The sequence below is a fragment of the Oryctolagus cuniculus genome, chromosome X (genome assembly GCF_964237555.1).
Source record: "Oryctolagus cuniculus chromosome X, mOryCun1.1, whole genome shotgun sequence".
Taxonomy (NCBI): domain Eukaryota; kingdom Metazoa; phylum Chordata; class Mammalia; order Lagomorpha; family Leporidae; genus Oryctolagus; species Oryctolagus cuniculus.
Window position 1 is genome coordinate 4877279 of NC_091453.1, and position 27930 is coordinate 4905208.

At 40.4% G+C, this 27930-nt stretch overlaps 1 protein-coding gene across 10 annotated transcripts in view; it reads left to right on the plus strand.

Annotated features, from left to right (window-relative positions):
• Positions 1-27930, plus strand: part of PPEF1 (protein phosphatase with EF-hand domain 1) — a 123899-nt gene that overhangs the window by 63283 nt on the left and 32686 nt on the right. For all 10 annotated transcript variants that reach the window (XM_051826962.2, XM_008272402.4, XM_070067280.1 and 7 more), the window contains 5 exons: positions 3448-3494; positions 18680-18846; positions 21760-21796; positions 22773-22922; positions 26100-26252. In XM_051826962.2, coding sequence (XP_051682922.1) covers positions 3448-3494; positions 18680-18846; positions 21760-21796; positions 22773-22922; positions 26100-26252 — 554 coding nt within the window. The remainder of the gene's footprint in view (positions 1-3447; positions 3495-18679; positions 18847-21759; positions 21797-22772; positions 22923-26099; positions 26253-27930) is intronic.

Consider the following 27930-nt stretch of genomic DNA (forward strand, 5'->3'; position numbering starts at 1 on the left):
AGGAAACCCTGCCAGCATGTGATCCAGGGCTGGATTTGCCATCATATTAAAGCCAAAATAGAAGGTGTGTTTCCAGTATACCATTACAGACTTAATGTTTGGTGAATGGAATCTGGAAGAAGATATGAATTAACTAGAGGGCAAGGGAATGCTAGCATCCCATAGTGTAAGAACTGAGGGGTTCTTACAGAGATGGGGTTCTTACAGAGATGGTCTAGTAGGAGCCAGTGCTGTGGCGCAGTGGGTTAACGCCCTGGCCTGAAGCGCCGGCATCCCCTGTGGGCGCGGATTCCAGACCTGGCTGCTCCACTTCCGATCCAGCTCTCTGCTATGGCCTGGGAAACCAGTAGAGGATGGTCCACGTCCTTGGGCCCCTGTACCTGTGTGGGAGACCTCAAAGAAGCTCCTGGCTCCTGGCTCCTGACTTCTGATCACTGCAGCTCCTGCTGTTGCGGCCAGCTGGGGAGTGAACCATCGGATGGAAGACTCTCTCTCTCTCTCTGCCTCTCCTCTCTCTGTGTAACTCTTGACTTTCAAATAAATAAATAAATCTTAAAAAAAAAAAGAGAGAGAGAGATGGTCTAGTCTACCCTTTGCTCTTAAGGATGAAATTGAGGCCCTGAGAGGAAAGTGCATTATATGCATTTCTGTGTACTACCCCCACCCCCACCTCCACCCACTAGGCTACTTAATGGCAGTGTCAGAATTAAAAACCAGGTTTTCTGTGCCCCAGTTAGGGGCAACGCTATGTCTGCTGACTCTCACCGTATCCTGTTTGGTTGATATTTCAATTTCCATCATGAGACAAAAACTATGGGTTAGGTTGATTGGACAATTCCATTCATTTAAATATTCCTTCATCTTGGACATTTATTTCCAGAGTTTGTCCACTTAGAAACATTGCGAGAAGGAAAACCAAAGACCAGTATGTTCTCTTAATATAGGAATTATTATTTTTTATCTTTAATGGCCCATTGAACTTGGAAAGTTTGGTCATCATCAAAATTTCAAAAATGTGAAATTTTTTACAATTTATAAAGTTAGAATTGGAGCCATCTTTTCAAAAACCATCTTTTATTTAAGATAGTATTAGGAAAGGGAGAGAAATTGTGTTCAAAATTTACCATTATTTTAATTTCATGATGCATTTTTATATGGACATCTAAATAATGCCTGCATAGTTCTTTCTCTCTCTCTTTCTCTCTCTCTCTCTCTCTCTTTAAGATTTATTTATTTACTTTGAAAGTCAGAGTTAAACAGAGAGAAGGAGAGACAGAGAGAGAGAGGTCTTCCATCCGCTGGTTCACTTTCCAACTGGCCGTAACAGCCGGAGCTGTGCCGATCTGGAGCCAGGAGCCAGGAGCCAGGAGCTTCTTCTGGGCCTCCGATGCGGGTGCAGGGGCCCAAGGACTCGGACCACCTTCTGTTGCTTTCCCAGGTCATAGCAGAGAGCTGGAACAGAAGTGGAGCAGCCAGGACTCGAACCGTCACCCATATGGGATGCTGGCACTGCAGGCAGCGGCTTTACCCACTATGCCACAGCACTGGCCCAACTGCATAGTTCTTAACATGCATGAAATATAGGAAACTTTCTAGTCTACAGCTGTGTTATAAATGATAACCAATTCTGTATTCATGGTTTTGTTTACAGTAGAAATATTTTTGTGTCTATATTCCTATGATACAAGTTTTTAATTTGCTGTCTAATTAGAAATCCTTCTACCTTTATTTCCTTATATTTGGAGTACAACTGTATTAAAATCAATGATATTTAAACATACAATATATTAATGTGAATATTATGCTCTTAATATTATAACTAAATATTATAATTGATATTGCCATATTTTATAACTAAGTTCTGGTGACATGGGGTTTTAATTTTATTGTTCTCAGTATAATTAGTGTCTTCTGTTGCATATATTTGATTAATCTGATTGTGGGACTTTAAGCAAACTGAGGAAGAGTATTCCTAAATTAAATTCTATGGTAATTAAGAATAAAATTTATGAACAGAGCTTATGAAAGACAGATACTTTACCTAGCAATAGTTATCCAAATAAGGCTTTTGAATATTCACATGATCACTGTTACTTTTTAATTAAGGGCTTCATAGATTCATTTGGTTTCCCTTAGTTGGCTTTCTTTTTTATTTCCTGTAACTGTCATCAAAAGAATGTCAACCATATACTTACAATTTTTAAATTTCAGATGCTACTGCTGGAGCTTGTTCTTTAAAATATAGCTTTAAACAGCTACGCATTTAGTGATTAACTGTGTTTATTGAGTGCCTACTGTGCACCAGCTACTACAGGAGGCTCTTGTGGGTTTAATGCTGACTAAGATGGATACTGTTACTGCTCCCCTGGGGATTACACTGTACGCAGCAGGACTAATTGCTCCCAGCTGGAGTTTGAAGCCACATAAAGTTGGGTTTGAATACCAGCTCTGATAGTTGCTAGCTGGGTAGCTGCCTAAACCTAACTATTCCGTGCCTCACTTGTAAAATGAGAATGGTGAAAAGAATACCTATCTCACAGCATGTATTGCACAAGGTAATTCATGTAAAACCCTCAGCTCAGTGCTTGGCCCAGAGTCAGCGAAACCCCATGTAAACGGCTAGAGTGAACAGGTATTTGTGCTACTGGATACTGTGCTCTGAGAGGAGGTAAGAAAAGAGTGCTATGCAAACAAATTGCCTTTAAAAAAAGAAAAGAAAGGATAAAATAGATCTTCTATCAGCTGATAAACTTCTCAAATGCCTGTAACAGCTGGGGCTGGACCATGGGGAAGCCAGGAACTGAGAATTCAATCCAGGTCTCCCACACAGGTGGCAGGGACCCAAGTACTTGAGCCGTCACCACTGCCTCCTAGGCTGCATGTTAGTAGGAAGCTGACATCAGAAACAGAACTAGGCGCTCTGGTGTGCGATAGGAGCATCTTAACTGCTGTGCCAAATGGCCACCCTGCAAATTACCTTTGAATTAACATCATCATAGGATAAAAATCTAATGTCCTGAGAACACTTGAAGTATATCAGCAGTGTTTCAGTTTAACGATTTTATAAGACAATGGGGAAGGCAGCATTGTGGCATAGTGAGTTAAGCCCCCCACCTGTGACACTGGCATCCCATATGGACATTGATTCAAGTCTTGGCTGCTCCACTTCTGACCCAGCGCCCTGCTGATGTGCCTGGGAAAGCAGTGGAAGATGGCCCAAGTGCGTTGAGCTCCTGCACCCATATGGGAGACCCGGAAGAGGCTCCTGGCTCCTGGGTTTGGCTTGGCCCGGCCTTGGGCCATTGCAGCAATTTGGTGAATGAACCAGCAGATGAAAATTTTCTCTCTCTCTCTCTCAAATAAAATAAATAAATCTTAAAAAAAAAATAAGACAGTGGGCATTGTGCCTTGTTTCCTACTGATTGTGATTGTTCATTTGCATTCTAGGTGATTTGCATGGGAAACTTGATGACCTTTTTATGATCTTCTATAAGGTAAATGATTATTTTGTCACGTTTCTATGTTCAGGTTAGGAGGGTTGTCCTAGGGCAGACAATAATATTAGTTTTGTTAGATATATGGACAGATATAAATGTAATAGTTTTTATCCAAGAATCTAAAAGATTTGTCAATTTAAATACATAGCTCATACATTTTTTAAAAATTTAACTTGGGTCTTTGTTCAACATTATTACTATCTGTACATCCATTAGGACTTTCACTTGATTGCATTTATTGTTCTTGTTATGACGTAAATGTCTAGATGCTACAATATGAAGAGGAAGCAGTTCTATTTTATTTTGGTTTTATTTAGAATTGAGCATGTCACATGCCAATCTTCTCTTGCAGTGCACAGTTGTACAGTTTAGAGAATGGGTATTATATAATGCAGCACCCAACTTCTTTCTAAATGTTCAGAAGTTCACTCCTGCGATTGACAATTACAGTCTGAGGGAGGAGGAGAGGGGCAGGGGGTGTGGAGACCAGTAACAAATGTAATTCTTTCACTAGAGGTTTTGGGAAGGATATAAAAGGGAAAGAAGTTGAATAAATAAAATTCAGAAAGTAGTCACTTAAAGTCCAAGGCATTTAAAAAATGTCTTGAGCGGAGGTTGAAGATATTAAAGTGTGGTCATGGATGGGACTCTGGAGTAGACAGATGAGGAAAGAGTATCTTGATGAGTTTCATTAATTCTGTCCACAAAACTATAGGGAGCATATAAAACTGGAAGTCACTAATGTAAGAATGAACAGGAGGAGGTAGGTGGTAAGAAGCACTATAAAAGGAACCAAAGGTAAAATATAGCATTCAGATGGAGCAAGGAATATTTTGAGAGCTAACCAATAAGAGTGTTGAGGAAGTAGATTGTGAGGTCAGTGATGAAAGAGTAGGGGACTGTTCTGTTCAGGATAGATTTGAGCAGAGGGAGAGGAGCCGGTGTTTAGGAAACAGGAGTATGCAGGAACCATGAATTAGAATTTTGGCAAGCTTGAGTGAGAAAAAGGTAAAACACATCTTAGACCCGGATTGAACCAAACACACCAGAATCATGAAATTGCCTGTTTTAAAGGGGGAAAGTGAGGGATAAGCCATTGATAGTAGCAAGATTGCTCTTTAAGAAACTGAAAAGAGATCTAATGTGCAACAGGAGGATGATAGTTAATAAAACTGTACTGTGGATGGGACTCATGAGAAACGAGTAGATTGTAGCTGCTCTTACCACAAAAACAAGCAGAGCTGGGTAAGCATGTGAGATGAGGGATACATTCACCTGCTTCGCTACAGGAACCTTTTTACTATCTACAGCTATCCCATAACATCATGGAGTATACCTTACATATACACAGTAGAGTTGATTTAGAAGAAGAAGAAAATAACAACTACTGTCAAGTAGCGGGAGGGAAGAGCTGATCAATAATATTATTTGTTAGTGTTTTTTACAATGGAACAGCAAAACGCCCTGACTATGTATTATTATTTTAAAGGAATTTGTGAGGACAGAATAAAGACCTGCTTTTCCCTTATTAAAAGCATTTTTTAAGCAAACTGAAAAGAAGGTGTGGTTAATGGGGTCTGAGAAGGGAGAGTGACAAGGGGAGCTTGTGCTGATGGCACTGGGTCACTTAGCTTATGGCAAATGAATGTCCGGAGACCGAGGCAGTGCACTGAAAGGGCAGCACGTGGGGATGTCTGAGGAAGCTCCAGCCCTATGACGGTGTCTAACTTGAAAGGTCAGTGCTTTGTCCTTTTCTGTTTCTTTTTTTTATCTGCAGTTTAAATGCAGAATGATGATAGATTACACAAATGCACTGCAGTCTAAAACATGAATACAAATTGTTCTGGAAACAGCACTTCTATATGAATACAAATGACAGTGATACTCCATCTATCCACATCTGAAATGTTATTCTACTTTACTTATCCTCTTTTATCTCTCATATGATCCCAAACTCAGGGTTGTATAAGGGTCTTTGAGCTCTTGAAATATTTGTCATAGACATCTGCTTTGTTAAGTAGCCACTAAGGTACCACTTGCGACACCAGCATCACACACTGGATTTCTGGTTTGAGTCCCAGTTGCTCCACTTCTGATCCTGCTTCCTGCTAATGTGCCTGAGAAGGCAACAGATGATGATCCAAGTGCTTGGGACTCTGACACCCATATGGGAGACCTGGATTGAGTTCTGGGCTGCTGGCTTCAGCCTGGCCCAGCCCTGGCTCAGCCCTGTCTGTTGTAGCCATTTGTGGAATGAACCAGCAGAAGGAAGATCTCTCTGTGTATCTTTCTTTCTCTATCTGTGTCTCTGTCTTTCAAAAATAAGTAAATCTTTTTAAAAATGAAATATTTGTCATAAATCCATTTAACTTTACTCACAGAATGGGCTGTAGACCCTTTTCAAAGATTAGTGAAGATATGTCAGGAAAACCTGTCACACACAGAGTTGGATGTCTACCTACCCATCCCACAGCAGACTGGAGAGTAGGAAGGGGAATAGCAAAAGTCGGATATAATGACAAAGACACAAAGTAAAAGCTCTTCCTGACAGTAAGGAAATATGGAGCTACAAAAATGACATAGAAAACAAAGTAGTAATATTCAGTGATCTGGGGCTGGGTAGTACGTGGAAGAGAGCTCTAAACTTCTCAGAAGTACCTGAGGGGCTGTTTAGATTGATAAGACTGCATAGGCAAGAAAGTCTCAAGTTGTATAGTGTATGTATACTCTGTTAAATAGTAAAGGGAACAAATGGTACATTCTAGAAAATCTCAACCACAATGTATAAAGTAATTTGCAAAGGGATTTTAGTTTAAAGGAGTAAGTTTCAATGATCTGGAAAATTCTTTTAAACAATGCCTGCAGGAAAAGTGAGAATCGTATTTGGGTGTTAGATGTAGTAAGAAGAGAGAACATGACAAAATAGAAAGATTAGTTGAGAGAAGAGTGATGGACCAGGAAATCAGATGAGGAAAACAGGAAAAGAATATTTCAAATGAAGAGAGGGATAGGGACTGATGGGTTTCTCTTTTTGGTGTCAGATACAAAGGTTGCTTACTCAAGGGTTACAGTAGATACATAAGCATGACCTAAGTAATCATTCTAGGAAGTGGTAGAATTTCTGTGATGATCTCTGACTTTCCTTGCAATACTTTGGACTCATTCAAAGTGTTAAGAGCTTATTGAATCCCAGTTGCATGTAATACCTGACTCTGGTTCATTGACAGGAGCCATGAGATTGAGTCCAATCCACGTGAGCAACAAGCTTCCAAGCTTATGTTTAGAAGTAAATAGTGTCCATGTTTCAACATCTTTATTTTGTTATTGTTTTAAGGGAAGCAACACTTGAATTATGGGGAATAGTTTGGCAAACTACCTCTTGTTGGGAGATTTTTGGAGCAATAAATTACCAAAGTTTACATTATACTATGATTAACTGATTCCTTATCATCAACCCAAAAGAGAAATCAGAAAAACGCCAGGCTTTGAATTAGGGGAAATTTTAGTAGCTCTTTTTGTTTTTTAAGATACTTTCTTCCTCACTGGTTCTTTCACACAGTGCAGCACGGATACGGCTATACAGATGGGGCATAGCCTGAGAGGAAGTTATAATATAAGACCACTGAGATGCCTCATGAAATTATTCTTTTCATTGAAGTGGCTGGTTTGGTTCAAGACTTCTCTTGTTGTGACCATCATATGCAAAAGTGAATCTTTCCTTAACCAATTCATTCAAATAAATTTTTATCTGATCCGATTAGTATTCAAGGCATCATTTAAAAACTATAGGAACATAGAAGCATGAATGCAAAATTCCTTTATTTTTCATATATTTATTAAACACCTATTATGAATGAGGTACTTTGCCAAGGCCTAGTGGGTACAGTATGACTAAGATACAGTTAAGTGGGGAAGGTTGGTTAACAAAAAGACAAGATGATTCACGGTAGGATGTGTTATGGCGGGGTTAAGTATGGAGCTCCAAGGGAGCACACTGGTGTGCTGCACTGAACGACAGGGTTCATACTTATGATTGTTTTGAGATGTTAGTCTCTTTAATATTTGCTTTTCCTTAAAAATTGCATCATTTGGCACCTTAATATGAAGCAAGACATTTGCAGCTCACAGTCCCATCTGGGATTGAAAAGGATTCTTCCTCCCTGGATACTACATTCTTAACCATGACAGATCTTTGTTAAAAGGACATCTCAACTCTACGTGGCTTCAAATATAATTTTATCTTCAAGTAAAGTAATTTACATATCATTAGTTAGGTTAGATTTTCAGATTTTATTTTCTGAGAAGGTTAATTTTCATCAGCCACTTTTGCTTAATTAGACCAATTCTAAATCCTTCATTCAGTGCTCTAGCCTTTCTGAAATGACAAGATATTTTCCCTCATTGAATGGAAAGCTTGAAATCTTAGATCAAGTACTGGCAGATTAGTTTTTTAAATTGATGCCATGAATGGTGACCTCCTGTAGCTGAAAAAGAAAAGTACATGGACAGAGAGAAGCTAATTAACTCTAACCTGGTGGGCCCCATACTGATGCTGTCCAGTGGAAGCCATATTGCTTGTTTTCTGTTTCTTTCTATCTTCTGCACCATCTCCCACCATAAAGGCCCATAATTTTCCAGTTTCAAAGGTAATCAAACATTTTCTGTATTCTCTATCACTGATGTGTTTCACTCAGGCACATTGATCAATTCTTTTACTTTTGAGGTCAAGGTCAAGGAGAGAGAGAGAGAATGAATGAATATGAATGTTCAATCCATTGCTTCACTCCACAAATGGCTGCAATGACTGGGACTGGGCCAAGCCAAAGACAGGAGCTCGGAGTTCCATTTAGGTCTCTCACATGGGTGCAGGGACCCCGCACTTGGGCCATCTTCTTATGCCTTCCCAGTTGCATTAGCAGGGAGCTGGATTGGAAGTGGGGCAGCCAGGACTCTGGGATGCTGGTGTCATAGGCATAGGCTATGGCTTAACACTCTGCGCCACACCAGTTCCCTTAATGTTCTTGATGTGTTAAGACCAAATCTTACTTTTATTCAGACTATTCAGAGTAAAATGACTAACCTTGAACCTACAGAGTAGATCTTCACATCCAGATAGTCTTGCCTTCTTTGAAGTAGTTGCATTGAGAGGCTTAACAGTTAGAGGAGTTCCGTTAGTGTTCTGACTCCTTTTATTTTTTATTTTTTATCTTTTATTTAATGAATATAAATTTCCAAAGTACGACTCATGGGTTACAATGGCTTTCCCCCCCATACCGTCCCTCCCACCCACAACCCTCCCCTTTCCCACTCCCTCTCCCTTTCCATTCACATCAAGATTCATTTTCGATTATCTTAATATACAGAAGATCAGCTTAGTATACCTTAAGTAAGGATTTCAACAGTTTGTTCCCACACAGAAACATAAAGTGAAAAATAATAGATGATTTTTTTAAATGATGATGAAATCAGATCAGACCTATTGTCATGTTTAATCCCAGTGAGAGTCTGACTCCTTTTAAATCATTTTTAGAGACCATGACATAGTTTGTTGCATGAACTTCATTAGCACAAAGCTTAGTCTTTTAAAGATGTGTGGTTTTTCAAAAAGGTTAAAATTCCTTGGCTGACAAGTGTACTGTATGAAGTGTATGGCTTGGCTGACCATGACTGGTTCTGGCTTAAAATGAAATTTAAAGAAATTTGTTATTCTTTGTTCATAGTGGAGGTGAAAGAAGACAGGTAGCAAAGAATCCACCTACAGCAAAGTCTGGTTTAACTGGAGAAGTTTTAATATAAGAAAATCTGTCATCACAGTGGAAAACACATTTACTATCCAAACATAGTAAATATCATTTTTAGACCATTGAAAGCTCTCCTCACTTTTGAAATTAAGGTTATGCAGCTTCTGGCAACGAGTTGGAGAGATTTCCATCTTTCTCTATCGTTCAGAGTAATTTAAATCAGTGGGCCTCAAACTGAAATTTGACTATACATTGTCATCATCCAGGTGATTCTAATGTGCTGCCATGGATGGGAATCATGGGTTTAAATAACATTAAAAATGATTTGCTCTTGAAAATGGAGATAGAGCTCTGCTATAAAGCCACATGAGGCCAATGCACTTTTCACGTTTTCTACTTCTTTTGAATCAGTTTTGTAATTTATAATTTTCAAGGAGATCACTCATTCCTCTAAGATATTAAAAATACATTGCCATAGATGTTGGTATCTTTTATGTATATTTAGAGAATTCTTTTATTTACTTCTTTGAATCTTTATGTCTTCTAAAAATCTTTAATCATATTTTTAAAAGATTTATTCATTTATTTGAGAAGCAGAGTTACAGACAGAGAGGGAGAGACAGAGAGAAAGATCTTCCATCTGCTGGTTCATTCCCTGAATGGCCACAATGGATGGAGCTGGGTTGCTCCGAAGCCAGGAGCTTCCTCTGGGTCTCCCGTATGGATGCAGGTGCCCAAGTACTTGGGCCATTTTCCACTGCCTTCCCAGAGCATTAGCAGACATCTGCATCAGAAGAAGAGCAGCCCAGATACAAACCGGCACCCATATGGGATGCTGGCATCGCAGGCAGAGGCTTAACCTACTGTGCCATAGCACTGGCCCCAATCTTAAGTTTTCTCATTCTTTTTTCACTTAATTCTCAGTCAGGCTCATGACAGGTCTATCAATTTTATTGCTTCTTTCAAAGAGTCAATCTTTGGATTTATATATCTTTTTTATTTCCATAATATCAGCTTTTATCTTTATTTCATTGTTCTTTCTAATTTCTTCAGATGAATGCAATCTTTCATGTTCATCATTTAAGGCTGTCCATCTTTTCTAATTTTAGTTCTAACTGAACTTCCTATGGAACTTTTAATTTTGCTTTTAATTTTCTCATTGATCCAATGCTTATTAATACTATAAAGGTTAGCTTTCAAGGATTTTAATTCAAAGAGCTAAATTTTTTTCTAATTACATTTTTTATTATTTATTCAAGTTTTATTGGATTATGATATGAAAATTTATCCTATGAAATGTTTCTTGTTTTTGATTTTTTAATGATTGCTTTGGAGTCCAGTATAAGATTGCTTACTTAAAGGTTCTGTGGACACAAGAAAAATTAAATGGATTCTCTATTTGTGGTAAACAAACTTCTTCATATGTGCATCAAATCAGCATTATTGATTGCATAGTTTTTCCATATATTTTCTATTCCATGTATTTTTAAAGATTTTATTTGTTACAACGTACTGGTCCAGCGGGTTAAGCCTCCACTTGCAATGCCAGCATCCCATGTTGGAGTGCTGGTTCAAGTCCTAGCTGCTCTGCTTCCAATCCAGCTTTCTGCTAATGTGCCTGGGAAGACAGTAGAAGGTGGTCCAGGAACTTGGGCCTCTGCCAGCCATGTGGGAAACCCAGATGGAGTTGCTGACTCCTGGCTTCCACCTTGCCCAATCCCAGCTATTGCAGGCATTTGGGGAGGGAATACATGTGTTTACTTATTTGAAAGGCAGAGTGACACACACACTGGTTCAACCTCCCCCCAACACACACACAATGCCCATAGCAACTGGGGCTGGGCCAGGCCTAAGTCAGGAGCCTGGAGCTCCATCTAGGTCTTCCATGTGGGTGGTAGGAACCCAGTGATAGTAGTCGAGCTCTCTAATGCCTCCCAGGTACATTAACAGGAATCTGGATGGGAAGTAGAGCAGCTGGAACTTGAACTAGGCATTCCTATATGGGTTGCAGGCATCCCAGGCAGTGGCTTAATCTGCTGTACCACAATGCCTGCCCTATTCTATGCTTCAATATGTGTATAATACATTACCCTAATACTTAGTAGCTTAAAACTACAAACTTTAGTGTCTCACATTTTCTGTGCATAAGAAATTTGAGTGCAGCTTAGTTGGGGGTTCCTGAATCAGGATCTCTCATAGGGTGGCATTCAAACTATGGGCCAGGGCTACAGTTATCTGAAAGTTTTACTGGGGCTGGAGAATCCTTTTCCATGATGGATAACTGGCATGGCTATAGGCATAGCATTTTAATTCCTCACTGGCTGTTAGCAGAATAGCCATGCAGATCTCTCTACCAGCTACCCGAGTTTTCTCATGACATAGGTGGGCTTTCTCCAAAGAATGAACTAGGAGAGAGAACAGGCAGGAAGCTACAGTATCTTTTATGACATAATCTCTAAAGTTGCACATCATCAATTCTGCCTTTTGTTTACTCATTAGAAACAAATTATTAAGTAGAGCCCATACTCAAGGGGAGGCAAATTAGGCTTTACCTTTGAAAGGGAGTATAAAATAATATATGGACTTTTTTTTTTTATTTATTTGAAAAGTAGAGAGAGAGAGCGTGAGAGAGTGAGAGCTTTTACCTGCTAGTTCACTCTACAGATGCCTGCAACATCCAAGGCTGGGCCAGGCTAAAGTCAGGAGCCAGGAACTCCATCTGGGTCTCCAACATGGGTGCTAGGGACCCAAATACTTGAGCCATTATCTGCTGCCTCCCAGGGTGTGCATTAACAGGAAGCTGAATCAGAAGTACTGGTGGGACCGAAACCCATGAACTGTGGACAGGATTTAAGACCAATAAGCCAATCTGAATAATTCACTGTTTGTATTTTTTTAAACAATTTCTTCCTGCATTAATAGTATTTAAATATATGGAGCAAAAACTTGTTCTTTTGTTTATTGACTACCACCTCATGAATTATGTCTTCTTCATAAAGTACATTTTATTAGCGTATAATGTTGTTTTGTAATCTTGTTGAACACTTTAATCTTAAATTCTGCTTTGGTATTAATATTTCCATTCATGCTTTCTCTTTGTTGTGTTTACCTTGTTTTCAACCTCTTCTTATGTACTTGTTTCATGTTTATATCTCACAATTAATACTTGTATAACCCTAAATTTTTTTAAGATTATTACTTATGGGCTGGCACCGTGGCTCAATAGGCTAATCCTCCACCTAGCGGCACTGGCACACTGGGTTCTAGTCCCGGTCAGGGCGCCGGATTCTGTCCCGGTTGCCCCTCTTCCAGGCCAGCCCTCTGCTGTGGCCAGGGAGTGCAGTGGAGGATGGCCCAAGTGCTTGGGCCCTGCACCCCATGGGAGACCAGGAGAAGCACCTGGCTCCTGCCTTCGGATCAGTATGGTGCGCCAGCAGCAGCGCGCCGGCTGCGGCGGCCATTGGAGGGTGAACCAAAGGCAAAAGGAAGACCTTTCTCTCTGTCTCTCTCACTGTCCACTCTGCCTGTCAAAAAAAAAAAAAAAGATTATTACTTATTTATTCAAAAGTCAGAGTTACACAGAGAGAGGAGAGGCAGAGAGAGAGAGAGAGGTCTTCCATCTGATGGTTCACTCCTCAAATGGCTGCAATGGCCAGAGCTGCGCCAATCTGAAGCCAGGAACCGGGAGCTTCTTCTGGGTCTCCCACGTGAGTGCAGGGACCCAAGGACTTGGGCCATCTTCTACTGCTTTCCCAGGCCATAGCAGAGAGCTGGATCGGAAGTGGAGCAGCCGGGTCTCAAACTGGTGTCCACATGGGATGCCGGCACCTCAGGCCAGGGCGTTAACCTGCTGCGCCACAGCACGGACCCCAGTATACCCCTAAATTTTAACACAGACTGATGTTTTAGTAGCAGAATTTAACCCATTCACATTCAGTACTTGAGATGTATTTGACAATTTCCTTTCTGTTCTGTTTTACTATTTCTTTTACCTTGTTTCACCCATTTTCTTTTTGTTGTTTTGGTGGTATTATTCTTTTATTTTATTTTTATTTGAAGTTTCTACTCTGCTTATCCATTCACTAGTGGTTACCTTCCCATTGCTAACATTCCTAATAAATATTGTGTCTGTATACATCTCTTAAATTGATACAACTTCATTCTCCCACCATGATCCTCTTTCTCCCAGTAAGTTGATTGTTTTCACACCTTCCATCTCCCACATGCAGATGAGACTCATAGAGCATTTTAGTTTTCTCCCCTCACCTCACTTGCAAACCCTTGCTTGGCTTATGACATATTTTTTAATCTTAGAAATCATTAGGTTGAGCCGGCGCCGTGGCTCGATAGGCTAATCCTCCACCTTGCGGCGCCGGCACACCGGGTTCTAGTCCCGGTTGGGGCGCCGGATTCTGTCCCGGTTGCCCCTCTTCCAGGCCAGCTCTCTGCTATGGCCAGGGAGTGCAGTGGAGGATGGCCCAGGTGCTTGGGCCCTGCACCCCATGGGAGACCAGGAAAAGCACCTGGATCCTGGCTCCTGCCATCGGATCAGCGCGGTGCGCCGGCTGCAGCGGCGGCCATTGGAGGGTGAACCAACGGCAAAGGAAGACCTTTCTCTCTCTGTCTCTCTCTCTCTCACTGTCCACTCTGCCTGTCAAAAATTAAAAAAAAAAAAAAAAAAAGAAATCATTAGGTTTTCCTTTATAATGTCTCTTCTATTTCTAGAATACTTGCTTAGTACTTAAATGCAAGTTCCAGGTTATCACACTGATTTATATTTAATTATACATTTCATGGTTCATTTTTCACATCTGTATTCTTTCCTCCTGGTCGTTCCCTAGCCTGAGGACTTTTCACTGTTACAATTGCTATTTGATTATTTTCTTGAGTGTTTTGTCTATGGGGCATGCACGTGCTATTCTCTGAATGCAAACTTCTTGAATGCTCAGACTTTGTATCATTTACTTCTGTGGTCCTAGCTCCAAAAACTGTACCTGATATATAACAAGCAATCTGTATAGGTCCATTGTTTTTTGTAATATTAGATCCCTATATAATTTCATGTGTCTTCATTCACCCTGAAGAACATTCATTTTGTTATTGACATTTGTTCCCTTACATGTTGGCAAACATTTTTCTATCACCTTGAGATAGTAATGATGTCTTGGTTAATACAGAATTCTTGTTTCATATCCTTATTCTGCCATCTCCTCCCTCCCCCTTCCGCAGAGAAGAAGTCTCACAGCAGGCTGATTCTTTCCCTTTGTAATTTCTGTCTGGCCTCTTTTGAGACTTTTTTTTTTAAACCAAGTAATAGTGAACCTCCCCCTCCCATTAGTTAGTTGTGTATTGGTAGGGGTCGTTATCTCTTTCCAACTTGGGACTGAAGTCTCTTTCTAAACATAGCAAATTCCCTCTCAAATTTTTGCAATGATTCCCTCTTTTCATCTGTTCCCTTTTCCTGATTCTGGTTGAAGTCTAGTCTTGTGCTCATTCTTTGTGATTTCTATCATTTTGCTTTTTGCTGCTGGTGAGAGCTTTTTCCTCCACTTCTCTTTCAGATCAGTAGTGTATTTCCCAACTATTCTTTCTTTTAGTTAGCCTTAATTCATTGATATTTTAAATTTGAATGTCACATTTTTAGTGCGAAGAATTAATAGCTTTTTGTTCTTTATTTTATGCATGTTTTCCTGTTGTTTTAAAAATAAAGTTGTCCTTTGTCTCCTCCAGCAGTCCTGTTTCATTAGGGGCCATCTGGCCCAGTAGATCTGATTGATCTGTCTCTCTCTGGCTGCTGGATCCTCTTAAGTGCTAGCTTATTTCTGTTTTCTATTTTCTGCTTAAGCTAGGGTAAGCCTCTCCAGAGGTGGAGGCATGACAGTTTCTACTCCAGTATCAAGAAGAGGAAAGGAAGTCTCTATGTTCCTAGTTGCCTGTTGTTATTTTTCAATTTATTTGAGAGCAGAGAGAAAGAAATAGCTCCCATCCACTGATTCACTCCTTAATACCTGCAAAGGCCAGGGGGCCCAAACTTGGAACCACAATTCAGTCCAGGTTTCCCACGGACTCAACAGTTTTGTTTTGTTTTTACCTAGAAACTTTTTATTTAAGGCATATAAACTTGTATTTCAGAAGTACAAATTTAGGAACATAGTGATTCTTTCATCCCTACACACCCTCCCACCCTTCTTCTTCCCCTTCTCCTATTCCCATTCTTATTTTTACTAAGATCTATTTTCAATTAAGTTTATAATATAAGATTAAAGATTAATTCTATACTAAGTAAAGAGTTCAACAAATAGTATGAAAAAAAAAAAAACAACCCTGTTCCTTAACAGTTGAGACAAGGGCTGTTCAAAGCCATCACATCTCAAAGTGTCAATTTCACTTCTATAGATTACCTTTTAGGTGCTCTATTAGTTATCACAGATCAGGGAGAATATATGGTATTTGTCTTTTTGGAACTGGTTTATTTCACTAAGTATAATGTTTTTCAGTTACATCCATTTTGTTGCAGATGACAGGATTTCATTTTTTTACCACTGTGTAGTATTCCACGGTGTACGTATCCCATAATTTCTTTATCCAGTCTTCAGTTGATGGACATTTGGGTTGATTCCATATCTTAGCTATTGTGAATTGATCTGCAATAAACATGGGCATGCAGATAACTCTTTTATTTGCTGATTTCATTTCCCTTCAGTAAATTCCCAGGGATGGGATGGCTGGGTCATATGGTAGGTATATATTCAGATTTCTGAGTTATCTCCATAGTATCTTCCACAGTGGCTGCACCAGTTTACATTCCCACCAACAGTGGATTAGGGTACCTTTCTCTCCACATCCTCGCCAGCACTTGTTGTTATTTTCTGTATGAAAGCTGTTCTAACGGGGTGAGGTGAAACTTCATTGTTGTTTTGATTTACATTTCCCTGAGGGCTAGTGATCCTAAGCATTTTTTCATGTGTCTATTGGTCTATTGGCCATTTGGATTTCCTGTTTTGAAAAATGTCTGCTTAAGTCCTTTGCCCATTTCTTAACTGGGTTGGTTGTTTTGTTGTTGTTGAGTTTCTTGATCTCTTTGTATATTCTGGATATTAATCCTTTATCAGTTGCAAAGTTTCCAAATAATTTCTCCCATTCTGTTGGTTGCCTCTTTACTTTGCTGAGTGTTTCTTTTCTAGTGCAATAACTTCTGAATTGGATGTAATCCCATTTGTCAGTTTTGGTTTTGATTGCCTGTGCCTCTGGGTCTTTTCTAAGAACTCTTTGCCTATGGCAATGTCTTGTAGGGTTTCCCCAATGTTCTCTAATAATTTAATGGTATCGGGTCATAAATTTAGGTCTTTGATCTATTTTGAGTGGATTTTTGTGTAAGGTGAAAGGTAGGGGTCTTGCTTTATACTTCTGCATGTGGAGATCCAGTTTTCCCAGCACCATTTCTGACTCAACCCTTTGAACCATCACTGCTCCCTCCCAAGGGTCTGCCTTAGCAGAAAATTGGAATTGGGAGCCAGAGCTGGGAGTCAAACCCAGGCACTCCAATGTGGGATGTGGGTGTCCCAAGTGGTGTTTGAGATGCTAAGTTAAACACCTGTGGAAGAAGTTCCCTTACACTTTTTCGAATAACATGCAACATTTCACCCCACAACTGGAACCACATACCTATTCTGCAACAAGGTACCCAAGGAGGCTCTTAAGCCTACTTCTTCCATGTTCTAACTCTAAACTGCTGCTCCTCTAGCTCCCTTCAAACCTGGCCCTCTCAACAGAAGCTATAGCCTCCAACAGCCCTGCAGCTTCTCCAGCGCACCTTACCCTAGCCAGCTGAAGGCTGCACGGAGGAAGAGTACGAAAGATGCAGAATTCTTCCCCTTTGCTTTAAGTTTTGATGAGCAATAATCTGTATTTTTACAACTGTTTTATACTACTGTAGCCCAGTGTAAATAAGGCTATGTGAATTAATATATTAAAAAATGTAAAATAATTGAATCTTCAAATTACAAATAGTTGGGGGTCATAATAAAATGAATCTAGTAATTGTGTGATGTTTTACAGTTTTTATGTGATTTTATACACATAGCTTATCTGAGTTCCAAAATAGCCCCATGTGGTAGGTATGGAAGTTATGATTGCCATTTATACATGAGGAAACTACAGGTCATAAAGGTTAAATGACTTTCCTAAAGGCACACGGGTTATAAGTGAAACTGGACTAGAGAATTAGTTATCTTATTACTTGTTTGTTTGCTTGTTTGTTTCCAATTACCTCCAGAACATGTTGCATTGCATAAGTGATTTCTGGAATCCCTAAGTTATGCTTTGTAACCTATATTTTTTCAACTATTTGTATATATAGAAATGAACAATTAAAATGTATATAGTTAGGAGAATACTGAGTATAAAGTAATTAAATTTTTATATTGTTTGAAATCTAACAAAAGAGACATTTGAAAAGTTTTTGAAGAAGTTTAATGTAACTAGAATATGTGTATTTCTGAAGGTCACTTTTTTAAAGGTAGACATGCATTTTGATATATGAATATTTAAATGTTTTTCTTTGTAATTTAATCTTCAAATGTTTGGGTTTATCTCACTATGCAATAGAAGTGCACTTGGCTATTTTCTTATCAGGCATGACATAGAGAAAATAAAATACACTAAGTCTTGTCTTAGAGTTTTGGGATGTAGGACTAACCAGACTAATAGCTATCATGAAGGCCAGTCTTTTGTTCCAACTCCATCTCCTTTTCATAGTAGCACTATTTAACAGTATATCATGTCATAGTCAGGATCGGTATTGAAAACATTTAACAATTACCATGGTCTGGTCAGTGGTCAGCCAGAACACCTGCCAGCCTACAGAGGCCACTGGGCTTGTGTGGGTGTGCGCTGGCGGCACATCAGTCCTGCTCATGGTCACGCAGCCCCTTCCGCTCGCCTGAGTGCTTTCATCCATCTCTCGGGTGATCTCGGGAGGCCTGTGGTGTCTTCCCTTTTGCAGTTGGAGGGAACCTCAATCCAGACAAATTAATTATGGGGTCCCCTGATATGAAAGATTTCTGGCTCTGGAGGCAAGGGTCTTTCTTTGACCGAAGCTTCCCTCTTTTCAGGGGAGAAGGAAGGGGTGAGAGTAGCTATTTTTGATAGGACAAATATCAGCTCCTTTCAGAGAAAACTCTGGTAGTGAGTAGAATGAGCAACCCCATCCTCCCTGGGACCTTCCTGTCTCGAGCCAACTCTTCACTTCCTGGTCCCTTACGGGAGATGCCAGCCCTAGACAAGGAAAACTGGCTCAAGTGGGTGAGGAGCTTTTACCAAGGAAGAACTGACTCCTCTCTGTTCTCCATGGTCACAGGGACATTGTGCATGCGGAAAGCCTTACTTTGCAAGTCCGTTCTTTTAACTGCTTGTTTTCCATCCCCTCTGCTCCTTCCACAGAATGGCCTCCCCTCAGAGAAAAACTCATACATCTTCAACGGTGACTTTGTAGACCGAGGAAAAAATTCCGTAGAGATCCTAATGATCCTGTTTGTGAGTTTTCTTGTGTACCCCAATAACCTGCACTTGAACAGAGGCAACCATGAAGACTTTATGATGAATCTGAGGTAACCAAGGCTTCAGATTCCCTGTCTTGGTTCCTGCTCCAGAGAGTGCCTCCATGTTTGGTGCCTAGCATAGTCAGAGGGCAGGGTAGAGGAGGAGGGATGAGGGGCGTCTCAGGAAGACCTTACTTCTCATTGTTCACAGGCCCTGCTCTTCTCCTGAGGAATTCTCAGTTGCTCTGAAGCCCTCTTCCTAGCTCTTCCACTAGCTCTGTTCCTCCTTCCATCATGTTCTTTCTCTTGCTCCCATGTCCACTCTTCACAGGTCAACTTGGATGGTAGGCCACGCTCGGAGGTGGTAGGCTCCCTGAACAGACTTAGAGGGACTTGCTCTCTTGCTACTTTTTGCTTGCCCCAGATGTTTTCTCAGAAAATATGTACCATGTTTTTCACTGATGTGTGTATTTTTTATGACATGGTAATTGCTCTGGCATAGTTGTTCATAAACATATTTGAGAACAGCTGTGGCATAGCATTTCAGCTCTGTGACTCACTGGAAATTTGAGAAATAAAAATTGGTTAAATGTTTTGAGAATTTTTGCAGGAGGGCACAGTAGTTGACAAATGTTCCCTTTTCCTTTTCTTTTTCATCCCTCATTTTATGAGTAACAGAAATCAGTTAGTACCAGGGTAGTGGAAGGTATAACGTGTCTCATACTTTTGGTCCTGGGCTTTTGGGTGTCTTGATCAAGGCTCAGCAACTGAGTAGACTTGTCTTTTTGGCAGTTTTGGCATCTTGTCTGAGTATAGAGTTTCAAATATAATTCTGAAGGTATGGAGGAGAATTGTGAGACTATGACAACAAAAATCCTAGGACTATTATCAGAGGCCCATATAGCACAATACTTTTAATTGGATACATCTTTTATCCTTTCATTTATTTAGTTAGCTAATCATATTTATCTAGTACCTATAACGGTTAACAAAATAGACATGGTCCCCCCCTCATGCAGTTTTCATCTAGCAGGGAAGATACATATTGAGCAGGTTTTTCAAGTGTGATGAGGTTTTTTTTTTCCTTTTAAAGATTTATTTAAAGAGAGAGATAGAAAGAGAGAGAGAGAGAGAGAGACGGAGGGAGATCCATCCCTTGGCTCACTCCACAGGTATCCACAACAGTTGGGACTTGGCCAGACGAAAGCCAGGAGCCAGGTACTCCATCTAGGTCTCCTACATGGGTGGCAAGGGACTCAGGCACTAAAACCATCACCTACTGCTTCCCAAGTGCATTAATAGGAAGCTGCATGGGAACTGGAGTAGCTGGGAGTCAAACCAGGCTCTGATATGAGATGGCATCCAAAACATCATCTTAACCTGTTGTGCCACAATGCCCACCCCAAGTGTGATGAGTTTGTAAAGAGGGTCCAATCTTGTTTAAGGGGTAACAGAGGATTCTCCTATAAAAATATGGTGGTAGCCAGAGACTACAAAATACCATCGAAGAGTATCATAAAATGTAGAAAGAGTGATTTGAAAACAGGCAAGAGTGGATCCAGTGAGGTCAGTCAGGAAATAAAGAGATAGATGATGAGTTCTCACTTAAACCAGGGTGGCAGCAATGGAGATGCAAAGAAACAGATAAATTCAAGAAGGGTTTAGGGAATAATGATTTAAGGCTGAGTAACTTGGTACTGGGGACTTGAAAGAGGAAGAAATCACACATTTGTGGCTTGAGTTTGGAGATACAGCAACATCATTCATTGATATGGGGAACATGGAAAGAAGAGAAGGTTGGGATGAGGGAGAACGATGAGTTCAGTTTGGAAGAAGCTGATTTGAGGTACTGTTGAGTAGGCGGTTGAGTATTGTGTGCAGAGATGATAAATGAAGTGTGGCCTGAAGTATTATCCTGGGGTATTGACATTGGCTAGTCATGGAAACCCTGATGGGCCACAGATGGAACTGCTAATGGAGAAAGTGAAGGGTGAAGATGGCCTGGGACAGAATCTGAAGCAAGTCCAATGTTTAAGGCTATGAGGAAGAGGAAGGGAGTTTGCAAAGGAGATTCAGAATAGCCAGAAAGGTAGCAGGAAAACAAAGAGTTTGCTGTCACAAAATACAAGAGAAGAAGAGTTGTGCAGAAGGACAGTGTAGTCAACTATATTTAGTGTTTCCAAGAAGACAAGAAAGGTGAAGACTACAGAGTATCCTTTAGACTTAATCACATGGATGCTTTGGAGCACAGGATATAATTCATCTCAGACAGCATTACGTTACACTGTAGAAGCCTGACATGACATGATTTTCATGGAAACCTGGGGTATGGTATGTTCCAGATTTCCCATGTTGGGTATTAAGGGTACATACTATTATTTGAAAGCTAGGACAAGTAATTTTAAAAATTTCCAGAATTAAATCACTCAGCTTCTGCTTTTCAGATATTAAAATTCCTGATATTTTTTTATTAAAACCTTCAATATCATTACATGACATGACTTGTTTCAGAGAAAGCATAAAAGCCAGATTGTTATCTTCTAGGCTTTTCTTCGTCTTTGTTCAGTCTTTTTTTCCTAGTAATTTACTCTAAGACATAGGATGTCTGAGAAATTCTGCCAGTGAAAAGCCTTCTCCCACACGGCCTCCTCCAGCTCCTGCAGTATCACCCTTTTCTGAACACTTGTGGCATTTACACAACCTGCATCTATCACCTAGCTCCTAAGCTGTGTTGTGACTGTTTCATGAAAACCTGTCTTTTCCCCCCAACCATACCGTAAGTTCCTTGAGAGTAAAGCCAATGTCAATGATTGCTCTTGTTCTTTCACATCATGCCTCGCACAGACTTGGGTAAGTGAAAGTTCCAACTGTGTTCTTGGTACTTGTGAAAGAGGGATGTCAAGGGCTCTTCTTTTTGTATGACATATGTAAGTGGGAGTTCTCAACAATTCGTTAGATAGCATAAATCCATTTTTTTTTCAGGTACGGCTTCACAAGAGAAGTTTTGCATAAATACAAGGTAAGACTGACTTTTTAATTTTATTTTATGTTGAATTCTCTCTGTTGTTTATGCATAGAAGTGTAAAAAAATAGAAAGCAAAGAAAAAGATAGTGAAGACCAGCCTGAAGATTTAGGAAAGGTGATGGACCAATAATCAGAATCTATACCAGCAGGAAGCTCTGGACGTGGTGGAGTCTTTCTGGACTAACCCAAGCTTCTTCATTGTGACTTTTGTTTCAGTTTTGGCATAGATACAAACATATTCCATTGCTTTAAATGTACCTGGGATCTGTTGTGCTCACGTATAGTAAAAGTCATACACATAGAAATGACTCTCAAGAAGGGAGAGGTTTTTATTCATAGTCCCCTAGAAACAGGAGGCTCTATATGTCACACTGAGGGAACCCAATGGGGAAGTACCAGCGTCCAAGGGAAGGCAGAGGGAGCCAGGGGAAAACACGGGCAAAGGCCTTTATCATGGTTTTCCTAGGAGGGACAGGCAAGGTACCTCAGTGTAAGCCAGTTTAGGATTGACTAGTTGTTAGTAAGTTCGACCTATGCTAGGGCATAGGGGTTGTCCCTAGTTGTCTGGCACTACTAGGCCATGGGGTGATTAAAACAGAGACATAGTGGTCCTGAGGATGAGAGCTCAGTAATGGAGTTTGGGGTGTGTGTGTGTGTGTGTGTGTGTGTGTGTGTGTTTATGCCCTGGGTTGCCTGGTTTGCATATGAAAGGCAAGTTATTTGCTGTCTAGGAATTAGCTACCCTTGGGAGGGATGATCTCTCCTCCAGGAATGGCAAGGCCCCCCCAAAACACAGTATCAGAAATACCAAATAAAAAGAAATGATTAATTCATACTAGTTAGTCAGCAACTCTGTGATAACTTCCTTGGGGTGGCATGAGGACTGTTGCTTTTTGGCCATATGCAGGGACTATTCAATGAGCTGAACCTATCAGAAAAACAAAACTTACACAAGCTCTCTTACTTGCAGATACATGGGAAGAAAATCTTACAAATGTTGGAAGAAGTCTATACCTGGCTTCCAATTGGTACGATCATTGACAATGAGATCCTGGTCATACATGGTGGGATATCTGATTCCACAGACTTGTGTTTACTCCACCGTGTACAAAGAAACAAAGTAAGAAGCAATGTTTGCGTGAATCTTGTCTCAGATGTACAAAGGGGACTGTGTGCTTCTTTTCATTTATTATTTGAAATGTGTTTGAGGGTGTAATTGTAAAAAGATCAGTACAAAGTTTAAGAAAAACTATGATTACATGATAACAAAGTGGGTAACTTCTACATAAGAAAAACTTTTTAAAATTCATGCCGAAAGGGGGAAAATAAGGATATGTTGGCATTTCATGTAGTGTCTATAAGCAAAAAATCCTGATTTTTGGAAAACTTCAATCTCAGTTCATTCATTTATGTTGTGAAATATGCATGACATAAAATGTATTACTGTAACCATTTTGAAGTCTATAGTTCAGAGGCATTAAGTACATTTATATTGTTGTCCAGCCATCATTTCTCTCACCAACATTCATTTTAAGAACTTTGCATCTTACCAAACTGAAACTCTATATCCATTAAACACTAACTCCACACCCCCTTCCCTCCAGTCCCTAATAATCTCTGTTCTAATTCTACTTTTTGTCTCTGTGAGTTTCGCTACTCAAATAAGTGAATTGATATGATTTCCTTTATTCTTCCAATGGCTAGGGATAATTTTTAAATGTTTTCCACTAAATAATCATATTAAACATGATACAGCTAGCAGGAACCTATACAGAACTTCTGAAGGAAGTGGCTGTGTGTTACTTATAAAGAGCACACCTAATCGAGGGCTCCTTGGACAGGCCTTGCAGGGTGACTGAAGGTGTCTTCCTTCTCTACCAGACCCAAGCAAAAGACCCCAGGCTATGAGCAAAGTAGGTACTATACGGGTATGAGGACCAAGAGCAGCTTGGAGTCAAATCATGGTATCTGGTCTTAGTGGAAAATCTGAACCATTACACGTCAGGACTGATCACGAACTTCCAGCCAATCTGGGCAGTTAGGGGCTAGAGGTGGAATTTAATCTGATAGAGACAGAAATGTGACCCCTATGCACCTTGAGTTTTTGAAGCCTTTGTGCAGGTAAGAGTGATATTATTGTTACTACTGTCTTCTCATCCTTTGAATTTCACCTTCAGTACAGCCTTAGGTCTAACTCAGATTCCAGCTTCTTGTACATAGCCTTCACAATCGTTACCAAAATTAAATAAGCAATTGTGGTAGTAGCTGTTTACTCCCTTCCCGTTTCTCTAGTTCATTGATGTAAGCCCCAGCACCTGATAGATCATAAGTACTTAATATCTGCTGACTATCTCCTAAGAGATTTAGACCAAAGCAGGGCAAACCTAAGGCAAAGCTCGATAGAGACCTTTTACAGCCTCCTTCCTGATTCCCTGATGATTTCATATACCTCCCTTCCCTCACAGAGTGAGGGGCATCCCTCCTGGTTTACCCTGTAGTTCTGATGTAATTGTTAATAACACCTCCTTTTACTCTCAGAAATATCCCAGCTGCAATACATTTTAAGGCCGTGCTAACTTGAAGGCACCTTTTTCATGATATCAGCAAATAGTGAAGCCAAGAAGACATTTTGGTGAAGATGAGCTAGTCAGTGTTAACATAGTTAAGTGGATATGATTCTAGCCAAGAGCAAGGAACATGATGTTTTTGTCAAATGTGGCAAGCACATGGCATGGATGCTCTACTCCACCACCACCCACCCTGACACTCCAGCACTCGTCAGCCATGGCAGCCTATACTGATTCATGAGAAGGATGACTTTTACTTTCCCCAGGCAGGCCTGCCCTTTCTAGGGCCTTTCGAGACACTGAGATTGGATCTAAAGTTTGAATTTTAGTCACCAAGAATAGACCTAGGGGAAAAGTTTTTGGGTCAGCAATTTTCCCAGGATACCTCGAATTTCACCCCCTGTCAGGGATGACTGTTCTGCCTGTTCACAGACTGGTTTTAAAGATAGAAATTTAATATACATATGCTTTGTGCATTCTCCTCCTTGTAGAGTGAAGTTGAACCAGTACTATGTACTTGTATTAAATATTATTGAGCACTTAATGAGAGTAACAGATTCAAGCCTTTGCAGTGCTATCAGATGAGATACAAAAGCAGATTTTCAAGTTCACCTTTATAACCCTAGGTTTTTCATCCCATAGGACCCTCCGACTATAGGGGTGACCATACTAAGTGGTTTACACCTGTGGTTGTGGGATAATTGTTGACTGGGGAAGGATAAAGTTGGACCAAGTTGATGACAACCTCCAGTCTAGGTTCATCAAAAGTATTTTGTAAGGTAGGCAGGTGGCATGTCAATGCAGAGGGACAGAGAAGGAAGATTCCATAAGAGTGAGAGTCAGCAGCGGTATGGGAAAGAATAGCTAGTAGCCTCCCCGCCACCTCACCACCCCTGGAGAAAATGGCAGCATGGTGTTTTGGTGAAGGGCAAAATAACTTGATCCTAAGTGGTTTTGAAAACTTCAGAGCCATACATACTGAAGGGACCCTGTGGCCTTACCCAATGAGCTTATCAGAAGTCAGGTATAGGGTCCTCCCAGAATACTCTGCTCTGCCTAAGACCTGAGATCATTTGCTGGGAGGAAGAGCAGTCTATGAACTTGCTCATAATAGCTGAGACCAAATTTTGTGTCAGAAAGACATTTTCTTTTCCAGAGGAACACAGCAAGGTTGTAACGAGGAGTAGAGGGTCAGGGTCAGGGTCAGGTTGCAAACTACACTGCATTTAGGTTGAAGGGCTCACCACCAAGTTCTCAATCTATCTCCCTGCTGAGAACTTTCCTGGACGCAGCTGTACTTTTTCTCGTTTCTCCTGGAAAATGCAGCAGAATGAAAAGCAGCCAACCTCCTGAGAGGGGTTTCTGAACTCCTCCAAGCCCCTTGAGAAGGCTCGGAAGGAGAGACTTTGCTCTGCCTCTAGACTCTTCTTTGTCCTGTGCCAGTGCCTGCGCGCATGGCTAGCACTTCCCTCTGTACCTCGGGGACCCTGAGAAACACTAATGGAAGAAGTCCTTCCCTGTAGAGCAACGACCACACTTGGAAATGCACAAACAACCCAACAGGGCCCCCCTGCAGCCACCAGTGATTCCAGAAGATAGAGGAGAGGTGGAGAAGGTTGCTGGCTTTTCACTGGGTTGAGGCACTACATTGTAGCCAGGATCCCCTGGGGGATCCTGTATTGTAGCACTATAGGCAGAGGGTTTCACTAAAGTGTGAATTTGTTTTGTAGATGAAATCTGTGCTGATGCCACCAATGTCAATAATTGGAGACAATGCCTCCAACTTGAAGAAAAATAAACTAGGTGTCACCATTAATATGCCAGATAAAACCGAACAAAATGACTCTTTTTCTGAACAGCTATCAAAGCACGAATGGGAGCAGGTAGGTAATCAAAGTGTTCACCAGAGTGGCAACAAAGACACCAGCATAGATGATGTTGCTCCTTGTAATATGTGGATAAAAAGTGACTTTACCGTGATGAGCAGACCATGTCATTTTCTCTGCATTCTTTACGATACTTTTAACGCTTTGAGATGTAATTCATGTACCATATAACTTGCCCACTTAAAGAATATACTGCAATGTTTTTAGTATATTCTGCATATTGTACAACTATTACCACAGTCGAGTTTTGGAACATTTTCATCACTGAAAAAGCAGCCCCAGACCCATTAGCAGTTATTCCCCATTCCCTTGCTGCCCCACCCACAGGCTTAGGCGACCACTAATCTAATTTCTGTCTGTATAGATTTGTCTTTTCTGAACATGCTGTACACATGGACATGCACCATATGTGGCTGGCTTCTTTCACTCAGCACAATGTTGTTGAGTTTCATCCACGTTCCAACTTACTTTGGTACCTCATTTCTTTCTGTTGCTGAGTAATACTCCCTTGTACGGTTAGAACACTTTGTATTTATTCAACCATCAATTGATGGACATGTGGGTTGTTTCCACTTTTTGGCTATTATGAGTAATGCTGCTAAGAACATTCACATGCAAGTTTTTATGTTCACATATATTTTCAGTTCTCTTGGATAGATACATAGGAGTGCAATTGCTGGGTCATAAGGTAACTCTAAAGTTTAATATTAGAACATTGCCAACTGATTTCCCAAGTAGGTGGACCATTTTACATTCCCACCAGCAGTGTATGAGGGTTCCAATTTCTCTACATCCTAACAATTGTTGTTGTTTGTTTTGTAAAAAAATTTCATTTATTTGTAATTCACAGAGACAGAGTCAAAGATCTTCCATCCCCTGTTTCACTCCTCAAATGTCCACAGCAGTTAGGGCTGAGCCAGGCAGAAGCTAGGAGCCTGGAACTTGATCTAGCTCTCCCATGTGGGTAACACTGACTCAAATATTTGACCATCATCTGCTGCCTCCCCAGGTGCACAATAGCAGGAGGCTGGAATTGGAAGTGGAGCTGTGACTAGAGGCCAGGCACTCTGGTATGGGATGCAGGCATCCTAAGTGGTGGCTTAATCGCTGGGCCAGATGTGCACCCCTATCTATCCTTTTGATTATGGCCATCCTAGAGGACATGAGGTCCAGTCTCATTGAGGTTTTGATTTACAGTTCCTTAATGACTAATCATGTTGAATATCTTTTTGTGTGTTTTTTCTGGACATTGTGTCTACTCAAATCCTTTGCCCATTTCAAAAATCGAGTTATTATCCTTTAGGTATTTCATTGTAGGAGTTTTTATAAGTTCTTTGTATTAGATATATTACTGGCAATTATTACTCAGAATTAGACTTATTACTGGCAAATCCCTTATTAGATATATTACTGGCAAATCTTCTCTTCCATTTTGTGGCTTATCTCTTCCCTTTCTTAATGGTGCCTTTTCAGCACAATAGTTTTTAATTTTGATGAAGTACAAGTTATGTGTTTTTCTCTTTGGTCGCTTGGTTGTGTTTTTGGTGTTGTATCTGAGCAGTTACCTAACCCAAATTCTTAAAGATTTACTTCTTTAAGAAGTTTTCTTCTAAGAGTTTTATGGGTTTAGCTCCTACATTTAGGTGTTGGATCCATTTTGAGTTAATATTTGTGT